Source organism: Protopterus annectens, chromosome 1.part2 (genome assembly GCF_019279795.1).
Source record: "Protopterus annectens isolate FY-2018-M chromosome 1.part2, PAN1.0, whole genome shotgun sequence".
Taxonomy (NCBI): Eukaryota; Metazoa; Chordata; order Ceratodontiformes; family Protopteridae; genus Protopterus; species Protopterus annectens.
In genome coordinates, this window is record NC_056727.1 from 358,273,650 (window position 1) to 358,294,448 (window position 20,799).

Here is a 20,799-nt window from a genome sequence, read left to right on the forward strand (position 1 = left end):
ACGCACACCTAGGGCCAATTTTAGAGTGTCCAATCCACCTACTGCATGTCTTTGGGATGTGGGAGGAAACCAGAGCACCCGGAGGAAACCCACGCGACCTCAGGGAGGACATGCAGACTCCGCAGAGAAGGCACCCCAGCCGAGAATCGAACCGGAGAACCTCTTGCTGTGAGGCGGCAACGCTAACTGCTGCACCACTGTGGCTGCCCCCCTAAAAGCAGTTACTGGAAAATGGAAATCAAAGTCTAAAGCAACTGTAGTTGAATTAGTATTGTAGCAGAGGTAAATTAACTAAAAATGGGATTTTAGTAAAAGGTAAGAGCAAATTCCACAGAAAAAAATGGAAATTGTGTACATGCAGAATAATGTTGAGAGTAGTGAAGCTTAAGAGAAGGCAGGAATGTATCAATTTATGTCATTTTGGATTGATGATAATTGTATAAAAATGCATGTGATGTATGATGTTTATATCTGTGAACATGTTAACATGGTTTGTTTTCTTTTATATAAATGTATGTTTGTCTGTGTCTTAAGTGATAATTCAATACAGGTGTTAAAAATACAGGTCTCAAGTTGATGTGTCTTCTTGTAAGGCATGATATTGGTTTAATCCAACAGTTGAAGGGAACTGAGGATTTATACAAATCATTGCAGGTAAAAACTAATATGATATGAATATCTGAGAAACTGCAGAGACATAAAGCTAATCTTAATATGAGAAAAATCAAGAAAACTAATAAATATAAATTGGACTATGAACACAGAATAAAGTAAACAAAACAAGTGGATGTGTGAGGACTGGAGGAAGGGAATCAAATGCTATTAGCAGCAGTTTAGTGGGCTAATTAGAAAGTTTGGAAGTTTTTTTTTTTTTTTTTTTTCATTTTTAGTGGAAGAGATAGACCAACTAGAACCATGGGTTTCAGAGCAGCTGGGTTCTCACAGACTGAGAGAAAAGCTGCGAAAGAAAGTATGATTATTTATTTATTTAATTTTATTTTATATTTGTTTGCCAGGTTAGCTTGGCTGGGCCAGTGGCCCCCTTTTCAACAGAGACCTGGGGACAAGCCCCAAAAAAGGAAGATAACAAGCTATCAGAATGAGCAAATAAAATAGATATACATAAACAGAATAGAAATAAAATGAAATACACATTAGTAAAACATTATGTAAAACATTGTAGTTAAAAAGTAAAAAACAGAATAAAATCAACCATGTTATATATGCAAATCAGTACTGGTAGGTACAATAAGCTTGCTTGGACAGAGTAAAGATACGTTGTATAGCAGGACAGAGCAATATGGAGATCGAATTATCCAGGGTTACTATAGGAATAGAGCCAGTTATTGGCTAGATGGTCTTTAAGAAGGAGTTTGAATTTAGAGGTGGAGGAGGTATTAAGAATGAGTTGAGGAGTGCAGTTCCACATTTTGCTATTTTATATGAAAATAAGGATTCACCAAAAGAGTTATTGGCTTTACTAACTTGTAATAGCAGTTTATTAGATGAGCGGAGGGAGTGAGTAATGTTGTAAGAGTATACTAAGTGTGTTAGTGCAGGACATGGATTAGGTTGGTATAGGATGCTGTGGACAATAGCTAGCTGGTTAAGTGTTAATAAGTTTGGAAGTTCAAGCCAGCATAATTGTTTCAGGCAGTATATTGGTGGATTTTATTGTGTAGGCTGGCAGCAAAATGAGCAATTTTGTTGTAGCACGTTTCAAGTTTAGATAGGTTAGTCTTTCTCAGATTTGAGAAAATGGGTGAAGCGTATAGTAGAGTGGAGAGGAGGTGTGTTCTTGCAATTGCTTGTCTAGCTGATGAGGTGAGGAATGTCCTAGACCTATATAGACATCTGACTTTAATATGTACGTTTTTAATGGTGAGGGCAATATGTTTGTCATATTTCAGGCCACGATCTGTTGTAATACCAAGTAATTTTGTGCTGTCTACTGGTTTGATTATAGTTGCATTGGATGAAAGTATGTGCATTGATGAAAGGGAATCTGGGGGGGGTTTGTTATTTGAAAATATCATAAGCTTAGTCTTATTTGGGTTTAATATGAGTTATCTTTTTTTTTTAGGAAAAGTTCTATGTCTGTGAAAGCAGATTGAGTGTAGGATAGGAAATCTGGTAGGGAGGAGGCTGTGCAGATACCAGTGGAATCATCTGCATACTGTATAATTGTGGCTTGGGGAGAGGTGGAGCTAAGGCTGTTTGTAAAGATGGAGAATAGTAGGTTGGGAGGGTGGCCTGATGGTTAAGGTGTTTGCCTGACAAACACAAGGTGCAGGGTTTGAGTCTCACAAGGGATAATTGGCAAGGCTTAAAATGGCTCGCAAGTGCAGTTAGCTTAGTACTAATCTATAATCTATAGTAGGGGGCCAAGAATAGAGCCCTGTGGGACCCCTACAGTGATGGGTAGAAAAGTAGTGATTTCATTTTTCCATAACACTGATTGTTGTCGGTTGGCCAAATAGCTACAGAAGCAGGCAACAGAAGCTAGAGAGAGAGAGAGAGATGAATGGGTGCTAAGTCATGTAGTAGTTTTTGATGTGATACAATGTCAAATGCTTTTGACATGTCTAAGAAGATGGAAGAGACAAGCTGGTTACTATTTATATGGTGATTGATTGTGTTTGTGAAACTTAAGAGGGCTGTGGTGGTACTGTGTTAGGTCTGAAACCATGTTGGGAGTTGGAAAGTAGGTTGTTTTGTATGAGGTGGAACAGTAGTTGAGAGTGTATGCATTTTTCTAGTATTTTGCTAAGAGGGGAGAGTATGGCAATGGGTCTATAGTTGGATAACTCAGTGGAGTGACCACCTTTGTGTAGGAGTATTATATAGGAAATTTTCCAGATTTTTGGTACATAATGTTCAATGATTGAGCGATTTATTAGTATAGAGATAGAGTAGGACATAGAATCTGATGCTAGTTGAAGAAATTCACTTGTGAGTTGATCTACAGCTAGTCTAGTGGGTTTTAGTTGGAGGAGGAGTTTTTTGATATAAGAAGTTGGTGCAGGCTGAAATGAGAAGGCTGTGTGGGTAGGTGATCAGACGTTGAGTGGATGATGGGAGGATCTTTATTGTAATTGTTAACTAAGGGCAGAATAGAGTTAATGAAATATGTGCTGAATTTGGTTGCTGTGCTTATGTTGGGGTTTAAATTGCTAGGAGAAGGGGTAGTGGTTTGTCCAGGTTAAGAGTTGTTTGATGGGTAACCAGAATTTTTGTGGATTATCTAAGTAAACTTGCCATAACAGTAGATGTTTGAATATATCACTACTGTAGTAGCCTTAGCTGCATAGGTTATATCCTGACAAGGATATAACAGCCTGTCAGTCTTCCAAAGCCTTGGGCACCCTCCAAATGTGTCTTGGCTGTTGGTAATATGAGATCCTCAGTGGCAAAATAAATAGCTTCCTAGATGCCAAAAACTTCTGTACTTTCTTGCTGCACTTCGAGAGAACTCATGTTGTGGGCTTCAAAGGACAGATGGTTGAGTAACAGTCTTCCATTGCTGCGTAGATAACTTCTCTTTGGGGAAAGCCTTCCACACTATTTAATTGTCTGTGAAAATTGTACTTGTTTTTATGAAAATAGTACTTTTACTGAAATATGTGTATTTTGCGGGACTGTCTTGAGATGGTTGGTTTGGTAGATTGTTTACCTTGTATTTTTATCTTTTACTGTTTGTGCACATCACGGTACTTATCCTCAGTTCTTCAGCCACCCTTATAGTGTGCTACATGGTTTTCTAACATGAAGACATGAAGCACCTCAAAGGACTGGCTCTGCAGCTATGCTGAATTTTAACAAGGCATTCTGGGGGAGAGGTATATGCCAATTAGCCATGTACTTGCTCTCTGGAACCACATCGAAGAGAGCATCTACATGTCTGAGCAATTGAAGATCAACATGGACATCACCACCACGTTGTGATAGTTAACATAGCTAAAAGGCCATGTTTTACCACTTAACATGAACATGGCAGTGGTAGTGGTGGGGGACCCTAGATACCAAGGTTTTAGCTTAACGTTCCATAATGGCACCAAACAGCTAAACAGAAACCAGGGGTGGAGGATGCACTCAACACCATGATGAAAACCTTGTGTGGAAGTGAGCTTTGTTCGTGGAAGAGGCAGTGGACTATTTGCTTGTGAACACATATTTTTGAGACTTTCATTTGACTTACAGCCTTTATGGAGTGGAATAATGTATCTTTTTCGAAAGGGATGGAACAGAGGATTCTGCTATTGACCTGTTCAAATGATTAGAGAAGGGGCAGGCTATAGCATCAGCAGCATTTTTTATTTTGCATCAGGTACAGTTTTGAGGTATCCTGCTGAAGGTTATTAGGCTATAGTGAGCTGCGTGTTAGGTTCTGCAGGAAATGTTTAATACAGTAAACTCTCAGTTAACTGGAACTCAAGCAACCGGCAAAAAAAAAAAAAAATAATTCGAAGAAATACAGTACGATTTTCATGTGTTGCACTTCCTGTTTTCTCCCGCAGAAACACACCTTATTTTTTTAGAGTTTTAGAGTTTTAACAAGGAAGATAGGAATAAATTCCCTCTCTTCCCCCAACCTGAGAACAAGTCAAACCAAACAAAAAGTATAGGGTACAGTATTAGTGAAGCCTGTTTTTAACAGTAACTCTCAATCAACCAGAAACTACAGTTATCTGGCATCTACCAGTCCCCATGGGTGCCAGTTAACTGAGAGTTTACTGTAGAAGAAATTGCGGTAGGTTGTAAGGTGAAAGTAGATGAGTTAGAGTGGGGATGAAGACATTTGGAGGTTATGAATGGGGAGAAGGGTGTGGTTAACTTTTAGTTCTGGGGTGTAATATTTTCAAGATCAGAAGAAGAGAATTTCTCTAGGATGTTTCGTGTGCAGCATTTTTTATTTTCTTTTGTATCATTTTTGTCACAGAAAATATTAAGTCCTGTAGGAGGGGTGTGAAATTAAAGAAATTAATTAATTGCTGGTTTTCTTGAGAATCTGCTGGTTTGTTTTGTGGCCAGATATCTTTTTAAAGGTATGACATTAATATGTAGGTAAACATAAAGTAAGGATCTGTGCAAGATATTTGACTGCCTACATCTCTCACTTTTTAATTTGTTTATCCTTTTTTGTAGAGTAATGGAGAATAAAGATCTTACATCAAGCCATTCATGTCAGTTCAGCAGTTTACTTGACTTGCCAGCTACTTTTGATGTGTATGCGGGAAGCATTTCTGAATCTCCTCAGGAACAGTCCCATGGAGGTAACATCTGCTGCATTATCTCTTTCAGTCTTGGCAGCATTTCTTGCAATACATTTGCAACAAAGACTGGTACAGTCTTTGTCTTGCGTGTGAGTCACTTAACAAAAATAATTTTCGTTATCTGAAAAATAATACAAATGGTATCCTAACTGTAATCAGTTTAATTTGCTGTAATGGAAATACAATTTTTTTGATGATGTAAAGGGCCTTTTTGTTTGTCGCATATCATATGGAGTTCAGTTCTTCAGAATCTGCATACAGAGATAATGTTTCCAACTGTAACCCTCTATTTTTGATGCATGTAGTTGTTTCACCCTTATTTCTGCATGGTTAAGTGGCATAGCCAAGGTAAATATGGACTTATAAACTATGAATTTGTTTTGTAGATGCTCCAGTGATCAGTGATTTAGATTTTGTTGACTTATCACATTGTTAGTTCTGATCTTATTTAGAGAGAATTGTAACAATAAATTGTCACATGTGGGTTTACCTGTCTTCTGTTTCCCCATGATTCGTACAGATTCTCCTAGTAGTGTCTGTCTTTTCATCAGAGACTATTGCAGGCTTCACGTCTTTGAAGGTGCTGACAAAGAGGTACAAGACCCCCAAATAAGTCTCCATTGGCTATCTCTATGTTCATGTCATACTATCTTCTGAAAAAACACTGGCCTCTTGACTCACGCCTTAGAAAAACAGCTTCATAGAAGCTTATACTGTATGATGCAGTTATATAGATAGAATACTGTTTTTAAGTCATCTTTTTCTTCAAAAAAAGTAAAGGATCTCCTTTTTTTAGCAAAGATGGAAGCAACGGGGTGTCTTATTCTTTAGGTCATTAAAAAGCATGCTTGCAATAGGCAGGTTGCACCTAAGGTTTACCACACACTGTTTTGCTTAGGACTAGATCAGAAATGTAAATCTTGTTGGTAATAATTTCAGGTTTAATAAATCTACTTGGCTGAAGTATTTAAAAGTTTAATGTTCAGAGCTTACTGAGAAACAGTCTTTAATAAAAAAAAGTCTAAGGAAAAGGAAAATCTCAGACATACAAAGCTAGAAAAATCAATAGAAATGTAGGATGATGATAATGAAGAGTGAAAAGAAGGTGAGAAAAGTTAAAGTTAGGCAAATGAGAAAATCAGGGAATCTTGTAGTTTGGATTCTTTGCTTAGCTCCGGAGAAGAGGCTACTTCTTCCATTAGGATGGCTCCCCCCAAAAAATGATCAAATGCCAGTCTCAAAAATACCTAAAGAACAATAATGCTCATGCTGTACACTTGTACAATTAGTCCAGCAGGTTAGCTATTAGTTGTGTCTGAGCCATCTAGGATAATAATGGAAATTATTTAAAAACATAGTTGAGTCTTAGTGAATTATTGTATATAAGCCAACTACAACTTCAGCTGCAGAACTTTTAACCCTTTGATTATAAGCTTTTTGTCAGAGAATGTATTGATATTATCCAGGAAAAAGACAGTAGCAGGAACCTGCACGATTCTCCTTTCTGAATTAATATATATCTTCATTTAAAACTAAAAATATTTGAACGTTCCCCAGTACTGACAAATTTTTAAGTAAGAAAATGAAATTAAAGGTGAGTCCCCTGCCTCTTTCTTCTGAGGAAAAAGATGATGTTCATATTATGCAGGCTGAGTCACTGGAATTTGTTGACTCATATCCTATGCGCCATCATAATGCAGTGATCCCTTGAGTAGACATTTAAATTCACAGACGCTATAAACAAATTACATCTCAACTGTACCTCATTATGAGGAATGTTCATCTTAAAAACATGTTCCACACAGTTCCACATTTATAGGGCTTGTTGCACTTTCAATAAGATTTTATCATATTTCTTTGGTAAATTATATTGAATCCATATCAGTTCATCAACAGAACTTCTTTTCAGTATGAGTTAGTTGTTAACCATGCTGTGAGCTGTCTAGTTAAAGCTGTTGATAAATATTCCTTATTTTGCCCTTTTATTCCACATTATTAGAGGTAGCGTTCCACCATTTTAAGACTGAGAGCTGTGATAAGCTACATGAGAAGAGGTTTCAACTGGCCCTCTGTTGAACATTTATCTCCCAAGAATTTGGTTATTATGAGGTGCGGAAACCTAAGTTGCAGAGCAGGTGCAGGGTGTGTGTAATAACAGAAATCTTATCACTCTTCCATATCTCTGTCTACCTCCTTAAGTCCAAGAAATCATTCCCCTTAGCTACATTATGATATATTACAGGGATTTGAAGTTGCTAAGCAGGTTCAGAAAGAAAGTTTGCACATCCAATACCCTAGCTTTAGGAGCTTTTAATTACTTAGCACACATGATTTTGTACAGGAGGTCATTTCTGGGTCTAGTACAGAAAACGTCTGAGAGTGAAAAGAGAGAAACTGTTGAAAGTCCTCACAGAGTAGATAAAATATGCATTCATGTTTTAAACAATGTATTTGAATCTGTAGGTGCCATTTCTAGGTCAGCCATAACAAAGCTGGTAATAAAAAAATGCAGGTGGCTTAGAAAATGAAAGCACATCTAGAAGATGTGAAATCTCAGCTGTTAGATACTCTAGTGATAGAAAATTAATTTGGTCAGCCTACTGACAACAAAATAACTGACCTAGTTAATAAAGGTAAGGCCAGATCCTCCTTTAAGGGTTATTCCAGAAATCCATGCTTCTGTCCCTCAGTTTCAAAGGAACTAATTCACTCCTGTTTTTTGTAGGAGGGATTCAAGTTTGTTAGCGTTATGGTTAGAAGCAGTACACAGGAAAGTAGTCCCCAGCTACATCAGGTCTTAGAACTGATCGGAAATATCAGCACAAGTCATCCAGGTGACTGCATGCTGTTCCTTCCTTTTCCTACCTGGGAAGTAGTTATCATAACTGTCTTACCTCTTAGTAAGTAGGGGCTACAAACAGCAGCTCAAGGTTGTGTAGTAGAATGCATTCAGAAATGTTAAGTGTTGCCTTCCAGACGCACTTTCTCACATCAGGTTGCACAGGTATTCTTCTTGATGTATCAACTCTTACTTCAGCAGGCAGCGTATTGGCTACCATGCACTTATTCCAGACTTTTTCTAGTCCATTAAAAGGACAACACTATGAGTCCACTGCAGGTGTGTGAGACCCGGACATTTTTGTACACACAAAAAATACACAATAGTAATACTGAAGATGTTAATATCTTACATAGAGGAGGAATCCAAATGATGACACTGGATATGGAAGTTGCTTACCTGCGCATTCCAATAAACCTATCCCACAGGAAATATTTTCTTATTTAAGGTATCTCTTTATAATTTTCACTTCTTTTCATCTTTCCCATTTGGTCTGTTTACAGTCCCCAGAAAATTAACTTAAGTCACATATTTAAATAACAAAATAACACCAAAGACAGGATTCTTATTGCATAACTAAAACCTCTGTGAAATCACTTCTAGAGATTAACAAATGCATACATAGTTAGCATTAATTAAAATTAATCAGTAAAAATCTGTCAGTAAAATCTGTTAAACTGTGATCAATAAAACTGACACAGTGGTCAACTTCCTAAAAATAGTTTAGAAAGAAAACAAGTCTCTACTAATTTTCCCTCTCTCCTCCTTATCTTACCTACTTAGCTCCTATACATCTCTTCTACTGCTCTCTCCCTCTCTATTTCTCCCTGGATTACCTCTCTTCCACTTAGCTAACGTCCATCTCTATTCCCTCTCATAGCCTATTACCTTCTTCTACTGTCATCTCTTCTATATGTCTACCAACAACTATATTTCTCTGTCAGTCTTTTAATCCACTACACATCTTTGCAAACTTACCTTCTGCTCTCTCACTCTCCAGATTGTTTTCCCTGTCATTCTCCTTCCTTTGGCTCTTCCCGCTCCGTTCGCCCTGTGGGCTCACTCCGCTCCCCTACCCAGCTCCCAATTTCCACCCGCCCCCAGCACCTCCACATATATTCCTCATATTTCCCCTCCCTCTCTCACTAATTATCTAATCCTAGCCTTCTCCTCATTACCCCTCCCCCTCTTACTCCTCATTACCCCTCCCCCTTGTACTCCTCCCACACCACTATACTTTTCCTCTTCTTAACTTAGTCTCTTTCTCTCCCCTACAAACAATTTTAACCCCATCTACTTCCTCAGCTCTCCCTCTCAATTTTCCCTGTCCACTTCCTCTACTTTTATTCCATTCAATACTCCCTTTCTAAATATGACCTCCCAAATCCTTTACTCTGTGTCCCATGCTCCCTTCTCATACTCCTAACTCCTCTCTATTATGCTACTTCTTACCATTTCAAAGCTCCCCCTTACCTTCCTTCCACACAAACTATCCCTAGCTCTCACCTGCAACCATTGCAGTCCATCCACTTTCATAACATATCTTCCTCTCTAATTCAACCTAACCTACTGTACCTATTCCATCCCAAACTCTTCTCCACAACAACTAAATCATTCACTCATATACTACAACTAGCCCCAAGCAGTCTCCCACTACATAAACCTAAAAAGCTAAAAGTTATTGTCTGCAATGACCTAGCCTTATCTGGAGATATCCATCCCAACCCTGGCCCCTGCCACACTACTAACAACTCCTCCACCCCTCCCCCTACCTCTCCCACTTCACACGACCCCTCTCCCCCTCCCTCCTCTACTTCTGCTTCCTCTCCTAACACCCTTAAGTTCTTCACTATCAATGCCCAAAGCCTTAATAACAAAATACACCAATTACAAGCTTGGATTTACCACAACCAACCTGACATCTTAGCTGTCTCTGAAACCTGGCTAAAATCCCACATTGCCAACTCTGAAATCTTACCTCCTGGTTTCCAAATTCACAGAACCGACCGATTAAATAAAAAAGGTGGAGGCTCTGCGCTAATCTACTCTAACCATCTTTCCTTAATCCCCCTACAAATCCCAATTCCACAATTCAAAAATTCTGAACTAACCGCTAGTCTACTACGATTAAATAAACATAAGAATATCTGCATTATCTCCTTATATATCTCCCCAGGCAATAACATTTCTACCCTTGAAGATATTCTTCACTGGGCCTCAACTGAAATAAAATATGAAACCTACATCCTAGGCGATGTTAATATTGATTGGAATAAAATCAACTCACCTTCCCCCTTCCTATTCATTAACCTTTACAACTTCTCCCAAGTAATCCACTCCACCACTCGTCCTAACAAAAACCACCCCCCAGGATCCATCCTTGACTGGATCCTAGTCTCTCACCCCAACAAAATAATTCTCTCTGGCACCAGCCCTGACTCCTTTAGCGACCATCTCCCAGCATTCATTTACCGCTCAGCCAACTCCATCCAACATCAACACCACTACATCCACACTCGTAATCTTAGCAACTTCAACCCCACTATTTTCTCAAACACTTTTAAACATATAAACTGGCAAATACTAAATACTCTTCCCCTTGACAATGCTATAGAACACTTTAACTCTGTCTTCCTAAATACTCTCAACTCCCAAGCCCCTCCTAGAAACAAACGAGTCAAAGCTAATTCTGCTCCTTGGCTGTCCAAAGAAACAAAACTTAACATGCATCTTAGGGATAAATCCTGGAAGCTTTACCAGAAAAATAAAATGTCTTCTACCTTGCTCCAATACACCCAACTACGCAACCAAGTAAAAAAACTTATCACCTTAGACAAAAAAAACTACTACAATAAATTTCAGTCCGACATTAACAAGAACCCAAAACAATTCTGGAAAACAGTTAATTCCCTACTCCATCCAGGATCCAGGAATAATCCCTGTCCTGACCCTAGTATAACTGACATGGAACTAAGCTCTCAATTCAACACTTTCATTACAGAATCCATAGCTTTGCTAACCAAATCTTTCCCAAACAATAATCCATCCAATTCCCCTTCCCCAACACCTAACATTCCTAGTAACTGTCCACTCAATTTCCAGCTCAAACCTGTTTCAACCACTTTTATAAAAAGGCTTCTATCCAAACTAAAGCCATGCTCCAATGCCCCTGACAATTTGCCTTCCTCCTTCCTCAAATGTGCTGCTGAAGGTATTGCTCTCCCAATCTCCATTCTAATAAACAGATCCTTAAAAGAGTCTTATGTTCCCAAACTTTGGCGTTCAGCCTACATTCTACCTCTTCACAAAGGAGGCAAAAACACCAATATCTCCAATTTCCGCCCCATTGCCCTACTTTCACCAATATCAAAAATTCTAGAAAAATGTGTCCACCACCAACTTATGCCGTACTTAACTCAGAATCATCTCCTAACACCCACCTAACACGGTTTCCGCCCCGGCCACAGCACTATTACTACCTTATTATCCTTCTTAGAAACTGTAAATCGAGCCCGAGATTCTGGACTACTAGTATCCACAGTACTCCTAGATCTCTCTAAAGCTTTCAATACCATCTCCCACAAACACCTTCTCTTTCATCTGTCTAACCTTCATCTCTTCCAAGATACCCTTTCCTGGTTCTCCAGTTACCTGTCTGACAGATCTCAAGCCGTCAGATGGAAGAACTCTACCTCCTCCTTCTTACCAACTCCCACCAGCGTTCCACAAGGGTCCATCCTTGGTCCCTTGCTTTTCAACATTTTTATAAATAACCTTCACTCTGTCATTCCTGACACAACAGTTATCCATTACGCTGACGACTCCACCTTAGTCTGTACCGCCTCGAACCTTCCTGAACTTCTAACTAAAACCCAAATAGCTTTCTCTACTACTGAGAACTGGATGCACCAAAACCATCTCTCTCTCAACTCCAATAAATCTAAAATACTTCTTCCCCCCCCTCCAGGGCTTTCTCTTTTGACAAAAATGCCTTCAAAGTCCTAAGCCAAACCAACTCTGCTATAGAAGTGGTCCCTTCGGCAAAACTTCTCGGCATTACAATAGACGAACACCTTAAATTCGATATCCACATACAACAAAACATAAAGAAAACCCACCAAAAGTTAGGTATGCTTTATAGGAATCACCGCTTTCTCTCCAATTCCTCCAGGCACACCTTAGCAACTACCTACCTTCTACCTTCTTTACTATATGGAGCCCCTCTACTAACTAACCTGCCTTCCTCTAACACATCCAAACTTGAAACTTGCTATAATAAGATCTCTAAATTTGCAACTAAATCTAAAAACTCTACTCACCACTGCCTTTCCCTGCAATCTCTAAACTGGCTAGAACTCTCTAACTACCTAGATTATCTCCAACTAACTTCCGCTCACAAATTAATTTTCTACCCAGATAAATGCCCAGCCTTAACAAACATCCTTCCCCCATACATCCCAAATAGATCTCTGAGATCTGAACACCAACATTTAATCTCTATCCACAAACCCAAATGTCCTGCAGGCCAGCTCCTTCTCTCTTTCTCTCTAGGCAAAAAATGGAACTCCCTACCTCCTTTACTTAGAACCATACCAAACTCTGACTCCTTCAAGTCCAAACTTTTCTCTTACCTGTCTTCTAAACGGAAATGTTCCTGCTCTCACCCTACATAAATTCTAGGAAATTTTCTCCTTTGAGCTCTCTATACTCCTTTCTCCATGCTCCCTCAAACAAATATTTTTCTATTCTCCTAAAACAAACCTAAGCTACACTCTCTGTTTGAGAAATGTCTCTCTTGACTCCAAGTATGCAAATATTGTAAATAACATGTAACCTCAAAGCCTTGTAGTATAGAGAGTTGAATCCTGCTGCCCTCAATGAAAACTCCTGTAAATTATGTTCTCTACTGTCTTTAACTGTGTTTTAAAAGTATATATATTTTTTTATGCATTTGCTTTTCTTACTGTATGAATTTTATAATTGTAACTTTACCTTCAACATTATGTAACCTTTATTGTATCATATTGTTTATGGAGCTTTTCTCCCCGGGCTGCTGCCCTGAATGAAAACTCCTGTAAATTGTGCTCTCTACTATCTTCAACTGTGTTTTAGAAGTATATTTTTATTCATTTGCTTTTCTTACTGTATAAATGTTAAAATTGTAACTTTTTTTTCAACATTATGTAACCTCTATTGTATCATATTGCTTATGGAGCTTTTCTCCCCGGGCCTCCACTGAAAATGTGCACTTTCTGGCCCAGTGGACTCCCCCGGTAATCAAACCAAAATAAATAAGTGTTAAACCTATAGTAATGCTCTCCATTCTGAATCTGAATTATGTTCTTTGGAAGTCAGTTTTTGAAACTTTAAAATCACCATCGATTTTATGTTGTCAGGCCCATTTCACATTGACAGTGTTATTACCGTCTACCTGCCTTAAAGCAGTAGCACATAACCCTGCCAGTAAACTATTATAATGATATAGGAAATGAACAGCCACAAGGCTATATTAGTTTGTTTACATTTGCAGCTCTAATTACACAGTGCTCTGCTTCATACTTCTGTGGTATTTGTACAGGCTGTTTAGTCTAATTCAGTCATATAGCATTTTGAAATGAAGGCCAAGTCCACTGTGTTCTTGTTTTGGTCTGACGTAATTGTGGTACTGAATGTGCCATTCATTATCAAGAATAAACATTTTAAATGCTCAATATTTATTTTACTCTACACCTAAGGAAAATGTTGATTTACTTGTTCAATTTAAAATATTTACTTTCATTCAAATTAACTGTGAACTCATGGCAATTGCTAGTTATGTTACTAATATTCTAGAATCTGTCACCTCATTAACTGTGAGTAGATTTGAACAAATTAACTAGATATATGGATCCAGTGTTTGCACATCTCAAGAAACAAAACATAACAGACTGGAAAATCAATTAACAATGGAGCAACGACAGAACGTGTGCATGGTTTCCAAGTATTCAACAAAGTCTAGAAGGTTTAGGATTTTTGTTTGGAAATGCTTGCATAAGTGTTTATACCCCAAGCAAACATCAAATATGTTTTTCCTTATTTTTCTCCCTCGGGTAGATAGCAAATCCTGGAACGTGTGCTGGGGAAGAAAGAGGTAACAGGAAAGATGTATTTTTGGGAGTGTAATGAAATGGCAGACTTTAAAATTTCTGTACAGAATACTCTTGTCAAAAAGATTTGGGGAGCAAATGGCTGTAAGGAAATTATTCTTTGTAGCTGGGACACAGGATCTGATTTGCCTGGACATAGTAAGGCCTTGTTAAGTTTAAGTCTGTCAGCTACCAAAAAAACAATGACTAAGAAATGGAAATAAACGTCTAAACAAAATGTATTTGAAGTACTGAATATTGTAAAATAGATAAATAACTTGAAATGGGATCTCTGATAAAGAGAAGAAGCAAATTACATATAAATAAATGGAAATTCTAGGAACAATACATGCAAAATAATGTTCAAGAGGAGGAAGAGTAAGGTTTAAGGGAAGGCAAGAATTGAGGCAGGTTTATGAAATGTTGTACTAAATGAGAGTTATAAAGAAAGAAAACTTGTATTTAATGCTTAATGTATGTAAATGAAAAGATGTTAATATGGTCTTGTTTCCAGTTCTATTAATATATATGTGCCTGTGTCTCAAGTGTTAAAAAAAGAAATAAAACATAACACTTTTCCCTTATTGGGGCAGTGGTCTGCTGTTAGCCTAGTTACAGGAATTGTTAGTGCAGTGCATCAGCGTGAAAGATTCACTGATGCAGTGATTGGGAGAGCAGGAAGCAGCAATGTTATGACAGTATCTAGAGGCCATGGCATATATAGCTTCCCAAATTGTTCTACTCTCTCATGCAAGACTCCACAACATAATAATATAGTTTCAGACTTCATTCATTTCCTTCAGAAGACACATGCTTATATAAAGCCTGCATTTTAGCAGCTTTTTACTTATATAAGAGCAATATAGTCACTGATTTGCAACTTTTATACGTCATTATTTTTGGGTTTGTTTTTGTCCCCTTTCTTGTGCTAAGAATTTGAGAGCTGTACATTAAGGATTGCAGTCAGGCATTTCATAGTTATTATTCTGCAAAATGTTCCTGATGATTTTGTCTCATTTTTGCCCTGTCTGCCCCTCATAAAATGTGACTTTCTGGTCATAGATAGCTCCCGACTATCTGTTCCATTTCCAAAATTTGGAACAAGTGAACAAAATGTGGAACATGTATGCAACAGTTTACTAACAAAACCAATTAGGAATCTCACAGAGTGGTTGAGCTTTTTTTTTTTTTTTTTAACCTATTTGTTGATTAGGTGGACCTACTGGACAAATTGTCCCATTTCAGGAGTAACCCAGAAGTCCTGTCTGGTTAAGTGACTAGCACAGAGTTGCGCTGTAGGCAAATAAAGGCTGGACACAGGAAGCTGCTATTAACAGCTCAGTCCTCTGTGGTAACTGCCAGGCTTTTATACTTACAAAAAGGTGTTCTGATCATAAATTAATATTTTAGTATTTGGCATGGACAACGGCAGTTAAATTCTTTGTACTGAATGTGGCAGACAGAATGGTGAGGAATATAGACTTTGACACTCAGAATGAGGGACATTCCAGAAGTGCACTTAAGACTTTGAAAAGTATGTTTCTGGGAACTCACTGAAAATTACAGTGAGAGAGTCAATGTCAGACATGAGAGTTTCATACTTATTGTTTTATGTTACATTAGGTGTTTATGGTAATTGGAGAGTGAAAGCCAAGTAGTGGGATACTGGTATGGCCTGGAGCTGGGGGTGGGGTGGGGCCTGACACATTGTTCTGCATTGGGTCCCATTTGACCATGATCCAGCTTTGGTCTTGACTACTAAAACAAAATTTATAATTATCTTCCATTTATAATTTTCAAAAATCAGATTTTAGATTGCAACCTAAGCTGGCTAGTTCAAATGCTGATAGTGTGCAAGATTAGTTTCCCTAAGTAACCAAAGGCCATGTAACTACCATACATGCCTTACTGTAGTTCCATTTGTCTGTTTTTCCTGGCAATTGATTGCCATTCCAAAGGGTAGATGTGGAAAAGTCAGAACAGTTCACAAGGCCAATAGTGAGTGCATCACTGTGGGATTCTGGGATTTTTATATGCTGTACTGCAGATCCCATCCATTCAGAGAGTAACGGGAGATAGGCAGCACATTTCTTAACACGGTATCCCTTTTGTAGCTAAGGGCAGAATGGGCTTGGCTGTTTTTTCTTCTCTGAGAAGATATATTTTTCTTATCTTTTTTTCCTTGAAGTCTTAAATATTTTCTTATCTCCAAGTCAAGCAAATGTTTTATTGGCCTTGAAGTGTACTGTATTGTGCTGATTATTTATTTTGAATGGAGCCTGAAAGAAAACATTTATCAGTCAAGAACTTGTATTAGTGTCTGTATTTTGAATTATTGCGGTGATTGTGGTTACTTGTGTAAGGGTTACTTGACTTCTACACATATTTCTGCATCATGATCATCTTTCTTATCCTTTTATTACTAAAAGAAATCGAATGTTTATGCCCTCTGTGCAGATGAGCTCATAGCTTATCCAAAACTGGCTGTGAAAAGATGCTGAGAATGAAAAGCTGCTGAAAGTACGCTTACTGCAATAACCTGTGAAGTCTGAAAACACACACACACAATCCTTGATTCAGTTCTGCAGTATGACATGGCACTGTCTAAAACAGGCTGCAGCAAATTTGTTTGAATGATGTGCAAATAAAGTGACTGTGAAAATACAGACGGTGGAAACGATTCTGAATCAGTTGTAGGTTATCACCTATTCTAGGTTGGAATCCAGTAACCTAAATGCAGCAGATGCAACAGTAACTAAATGAATATTATATTTAAAGCTGCATCTCCCTGGCTCCTCCTTCCTTAGATATATATCCATTTATAGGTCTTTCTATGGATCCATAAGTCAGAACTGCATATTAAGCTGAGGTAAGGTTCACTCTAATATAGGCGTAGTTCACATATAGCATTCTGTACTCAAACTCTGAGACAGTAAACAAAACTGGCACAGAAGTATGGCGTTTGAAATGCAAACCATGACATTCTGAATTTCAAATGTCTGAATGTCAGAGTCTGAATCCGCACAGTTTCAAAACTGACCAGACATACAAATACTTCCAGCAGGCAATATTATTGCTCTCCTTATTTCACAGATCCAAAGCAGTCCAGGTGCCCATCAACCCCCTCCCCCTTGGGGGGATCCTTTACAAAGCATCAAATGTTCTAATTCCAGATCTGTACATTTTACAACCTATGTATTAACCTGCATTGCAGATTTCTACTTGAATTTTATGGCTAAAATGCATATTTCTTCCAAATCTGCTATGAAACTTCCATATTTTTCCAGACAGAGCAGCACATTGAGAACTAGTCACCTGGAGACAGAACTGAGTGGTACAACTGTGATTTGCAGCACTTGCTGTTGAACTACCCATACTGGGCATGTGCACATGTAGAATTTGAAATATACACCATTCAAAATGTGTGCCTCCTACAACACAATGTCACACAGCTGATTCTCATAGTGTCTCACCAGATTACAACTTCTTAAACGACCACTACGGGTAAACACTGAAAAAACATACATTTTTTATCTTGCCATGATTTACTGCACCTCCTAAAACTGCCTGCAGCAAAATAAGTACTCATTCCTAATTTTGTTTTTTTTTTTTACTCTTGTCTGTCCTCATGGGGGCAGACATTGTGATTCCATTGGAAAGCTAAATCTGTCTCAATGCACTGACTGTGAGAACAAATAGCCCTACCATTTGTTGTCAGACTAGACTTCCATTCACTTAGAATGGACCACCTGAAAAAAATGCCAAGTTTGAGAGTCTGCAGCTCATGTGTCATTGACTGGTATGTGCTGAGTTTTACAAATGTTGTTCCTATTGATGTACTACACATTCTTTGAAAGAAACTTGCAAAAGTGTCAACAAATTACTGGGATAAAAACGACTTTTCACAAGGAGCAGTTTTGCAAGTTTCAATTGTTGGCCAAGTTACTCCTCCCATCTCCCCCTCCGTCAGTGGGCTACAGTCTCATATTTCCAGCTTGGGTAGATTCAACTATTTTGTCAGCTTTGCATGACAATAGACATCAAAAAAATCACAGCCTGGTGTGCTACTAAAACTGTTCACTTATGTCACTTCACTTCTGAATAGCATTTCCCCCGAATAAAAAAAAAAACAAAAAAAAAAAACAAAGCACACACATCAGTCCAGAGTTTGGGCCAATCTGTCCATTTCTATCATCCTACAAATACACCCATACTCTCTACCCTTATTAGCCCTTATAAAAAACCTAACAACCCTAGGCTTAGCTAATAAGTCACTACTAGCCACCCTTAAATCTAACAACAAATCTGGAGACTGTCTTTTCAATAATAGCATTAGAAATTCTTGGAACAAGCTTCCTACCAAACTAACATCCCTGGAATCCACACCACTTTTCAAAAAGCATCTAAGAATCCACCTGTCTTTACAATGGCTTTGCCCCTGTACTAATCCTGCCTAAATTTTTTTTCTCCTCATTCCACCATCTTCACATGCACAATTACAGGCATCCCTTGTAAAAATTTCACCAGGTCTTTGTCTTTTCTATATTAAGTTGTATTTTAACTTTCTAATATTGCCTTTACACATGTTAATCCTGTTATAAACATGTCATTTTATATTCTCTTATGCAATGAATATTTCATTTTTACTAGTCACTATATCAATTTTAATTTTTAAAATACGTTACTCCTATGTAGTATTTTTTTTGTTTCTTTAGAACAATGTTGTCATGTAGCTTTTCTCCCCGGGCCTCTACTGAAAATGGACATATATCCAGTTAGACTAGCCCGGTTAACAAATGTAAAATAAAAATAAAAAATAAAAAAATTCTTAATATGCACAGTAAAACATTCAGTTTATAATGCGTTCTGGCTGCTGACTTGGTTATCTTTACATAGTTATTCTCTTATAGCATAACCTGAACTTATGGTATTGAAAGGCAATCTTTACAGCAGTTCTCAGTTTCTTAACAATGACCTCCCAAGCCTCTGATGTGACCCAGTACTTTGTCAATATACTGTACATAGATTAATACAAATATTTGTACACATATGACACGTACAATAATACACATATACCATCATTAAAACAAGATAAATGCAATATAAATCATATCAGTATAGTTATGATTTCTAGTTTATGACCCTGTTTGTCTGTGGAAACTTCTTTTTGAATTTATGTTCAAGCAATTGTATATTGGTTGTATATTATCTTGTTTAATTGTTTCTCAATATTCTAACCACTGTATGCTGCAATTGTAAAACTCTGATTTTACTCCTTTTATATTTTCTATGCTCTTTGTACAATATTAGCTGTGTTTGTATAATTTATTTTTATTATTTTTTATAATTGTTTACTATGTATCTGGAGCTTTTCTCCCCAAGCCTCCGTTGAAAACGGTCACCTTGTGTCCAGTCGGACTAACCTAATAAAAAAATGGAAAATAAATAAAAAATAAAATATACTAAGAATATCAATCAATATACCAAGAAAAATCTAAAACATAAGAAAAAAACACAGAAGGAAGGAAAATGTTTCCTTGATGCTGTCATGAAAATCCCACTCACTTATTCACAGATTATGAGCAAACATATATATATATAATATATATATATATATATATATATATATATATATATATATATATATGTATTATAATATATATAATATATTAAAGAAAACAACGTACCCAGCACACTAGTCATAGGTGACTGTATAGTCAGGCACACTGATGTCCCACTCACCAGGCTAAACAAGGAGAAGGTTACTGTCAGCTGCCTGTCGGGTGCCAGGATCCGCCATATAACCCACACACTCAGGTCACTCCACAACAAGTACAAATATGACTCTGTCATTGTCCATGTTGGTGTGAATGACCTGAGATGTACCTCCCTGGATTACATGAAAAGAGACATGGAAGAGCTGTCCGATCTTGTAGCCCAGGGAGGTATGCCCTAGCCCAGAGTAGCATTCTGCCATTTCCCAGAATGATACTGCAGTACAAGGACAAAATGATTGACTTCAACAATTGGCTAAGCTTCTGATGTCATTCTAAGGGGATCCAGTATCTGTCTGCCTGGGACGACATGGTCGACAGACCACGATGTTTTGCCAGAGATGGCCTGCATCTGTCGCCCATGGGATTCCGGATACTGGCTAAGGCTTTTACCGTCACTATAGTGCCTTTTTTAGACAAGGTTCAAATGACAAATTCACCATCGTAACAGGAACAAGCAAGCAAAAACTGAGGATAATGCTACTCAGTGCTAAAAGTCTAAATCTCAAAATGCACTCACTCAAGACACTCCTTAAAATGGAGAACATCAATATCTGTGCAGTGACTGAGACCTGGTTCAAGGCTGCAATGAGCACCCCTGCACTACCAGCCTATAACTCATACCACACTTTTTGGCCACGTAACCTGGACCGGAACAGCAAAGGCGGAGGTGTGTCCATATTCATTAAGGATATCCACACCTCTAGGCTATTTGCTCAGCGTAATACATCCAAGGGTTATCCAAGTGCAACTAACTCTGGGCAAAACTGCAATCCAAATTGTAGTTT

General features: G+C 37.9%; 1 protein-coding gene across 1 annotated transcript in view; it reads left to right on the top strand.

Annotated features, from left to right (window-relative positions):
- The window catches only part of SHLD1 (shieldin complex subunit 1), a 2,230,375-nt gene that overhangs the window by 116,146 nt on the left and 2,093,430 nt on the right, over window positions 1–20,799 (top strand). The window contains exon 2 of the mRNA XM_044056410.1: window positions 5,146–5,273. Coding sequence (XP_043912345.1) covers window positions 5,146–5,273 — 128 coding nt within the window. The remainder of the gene's footprint in view (window positions 1–5,145; window positions 5,274–20,799) is intronic.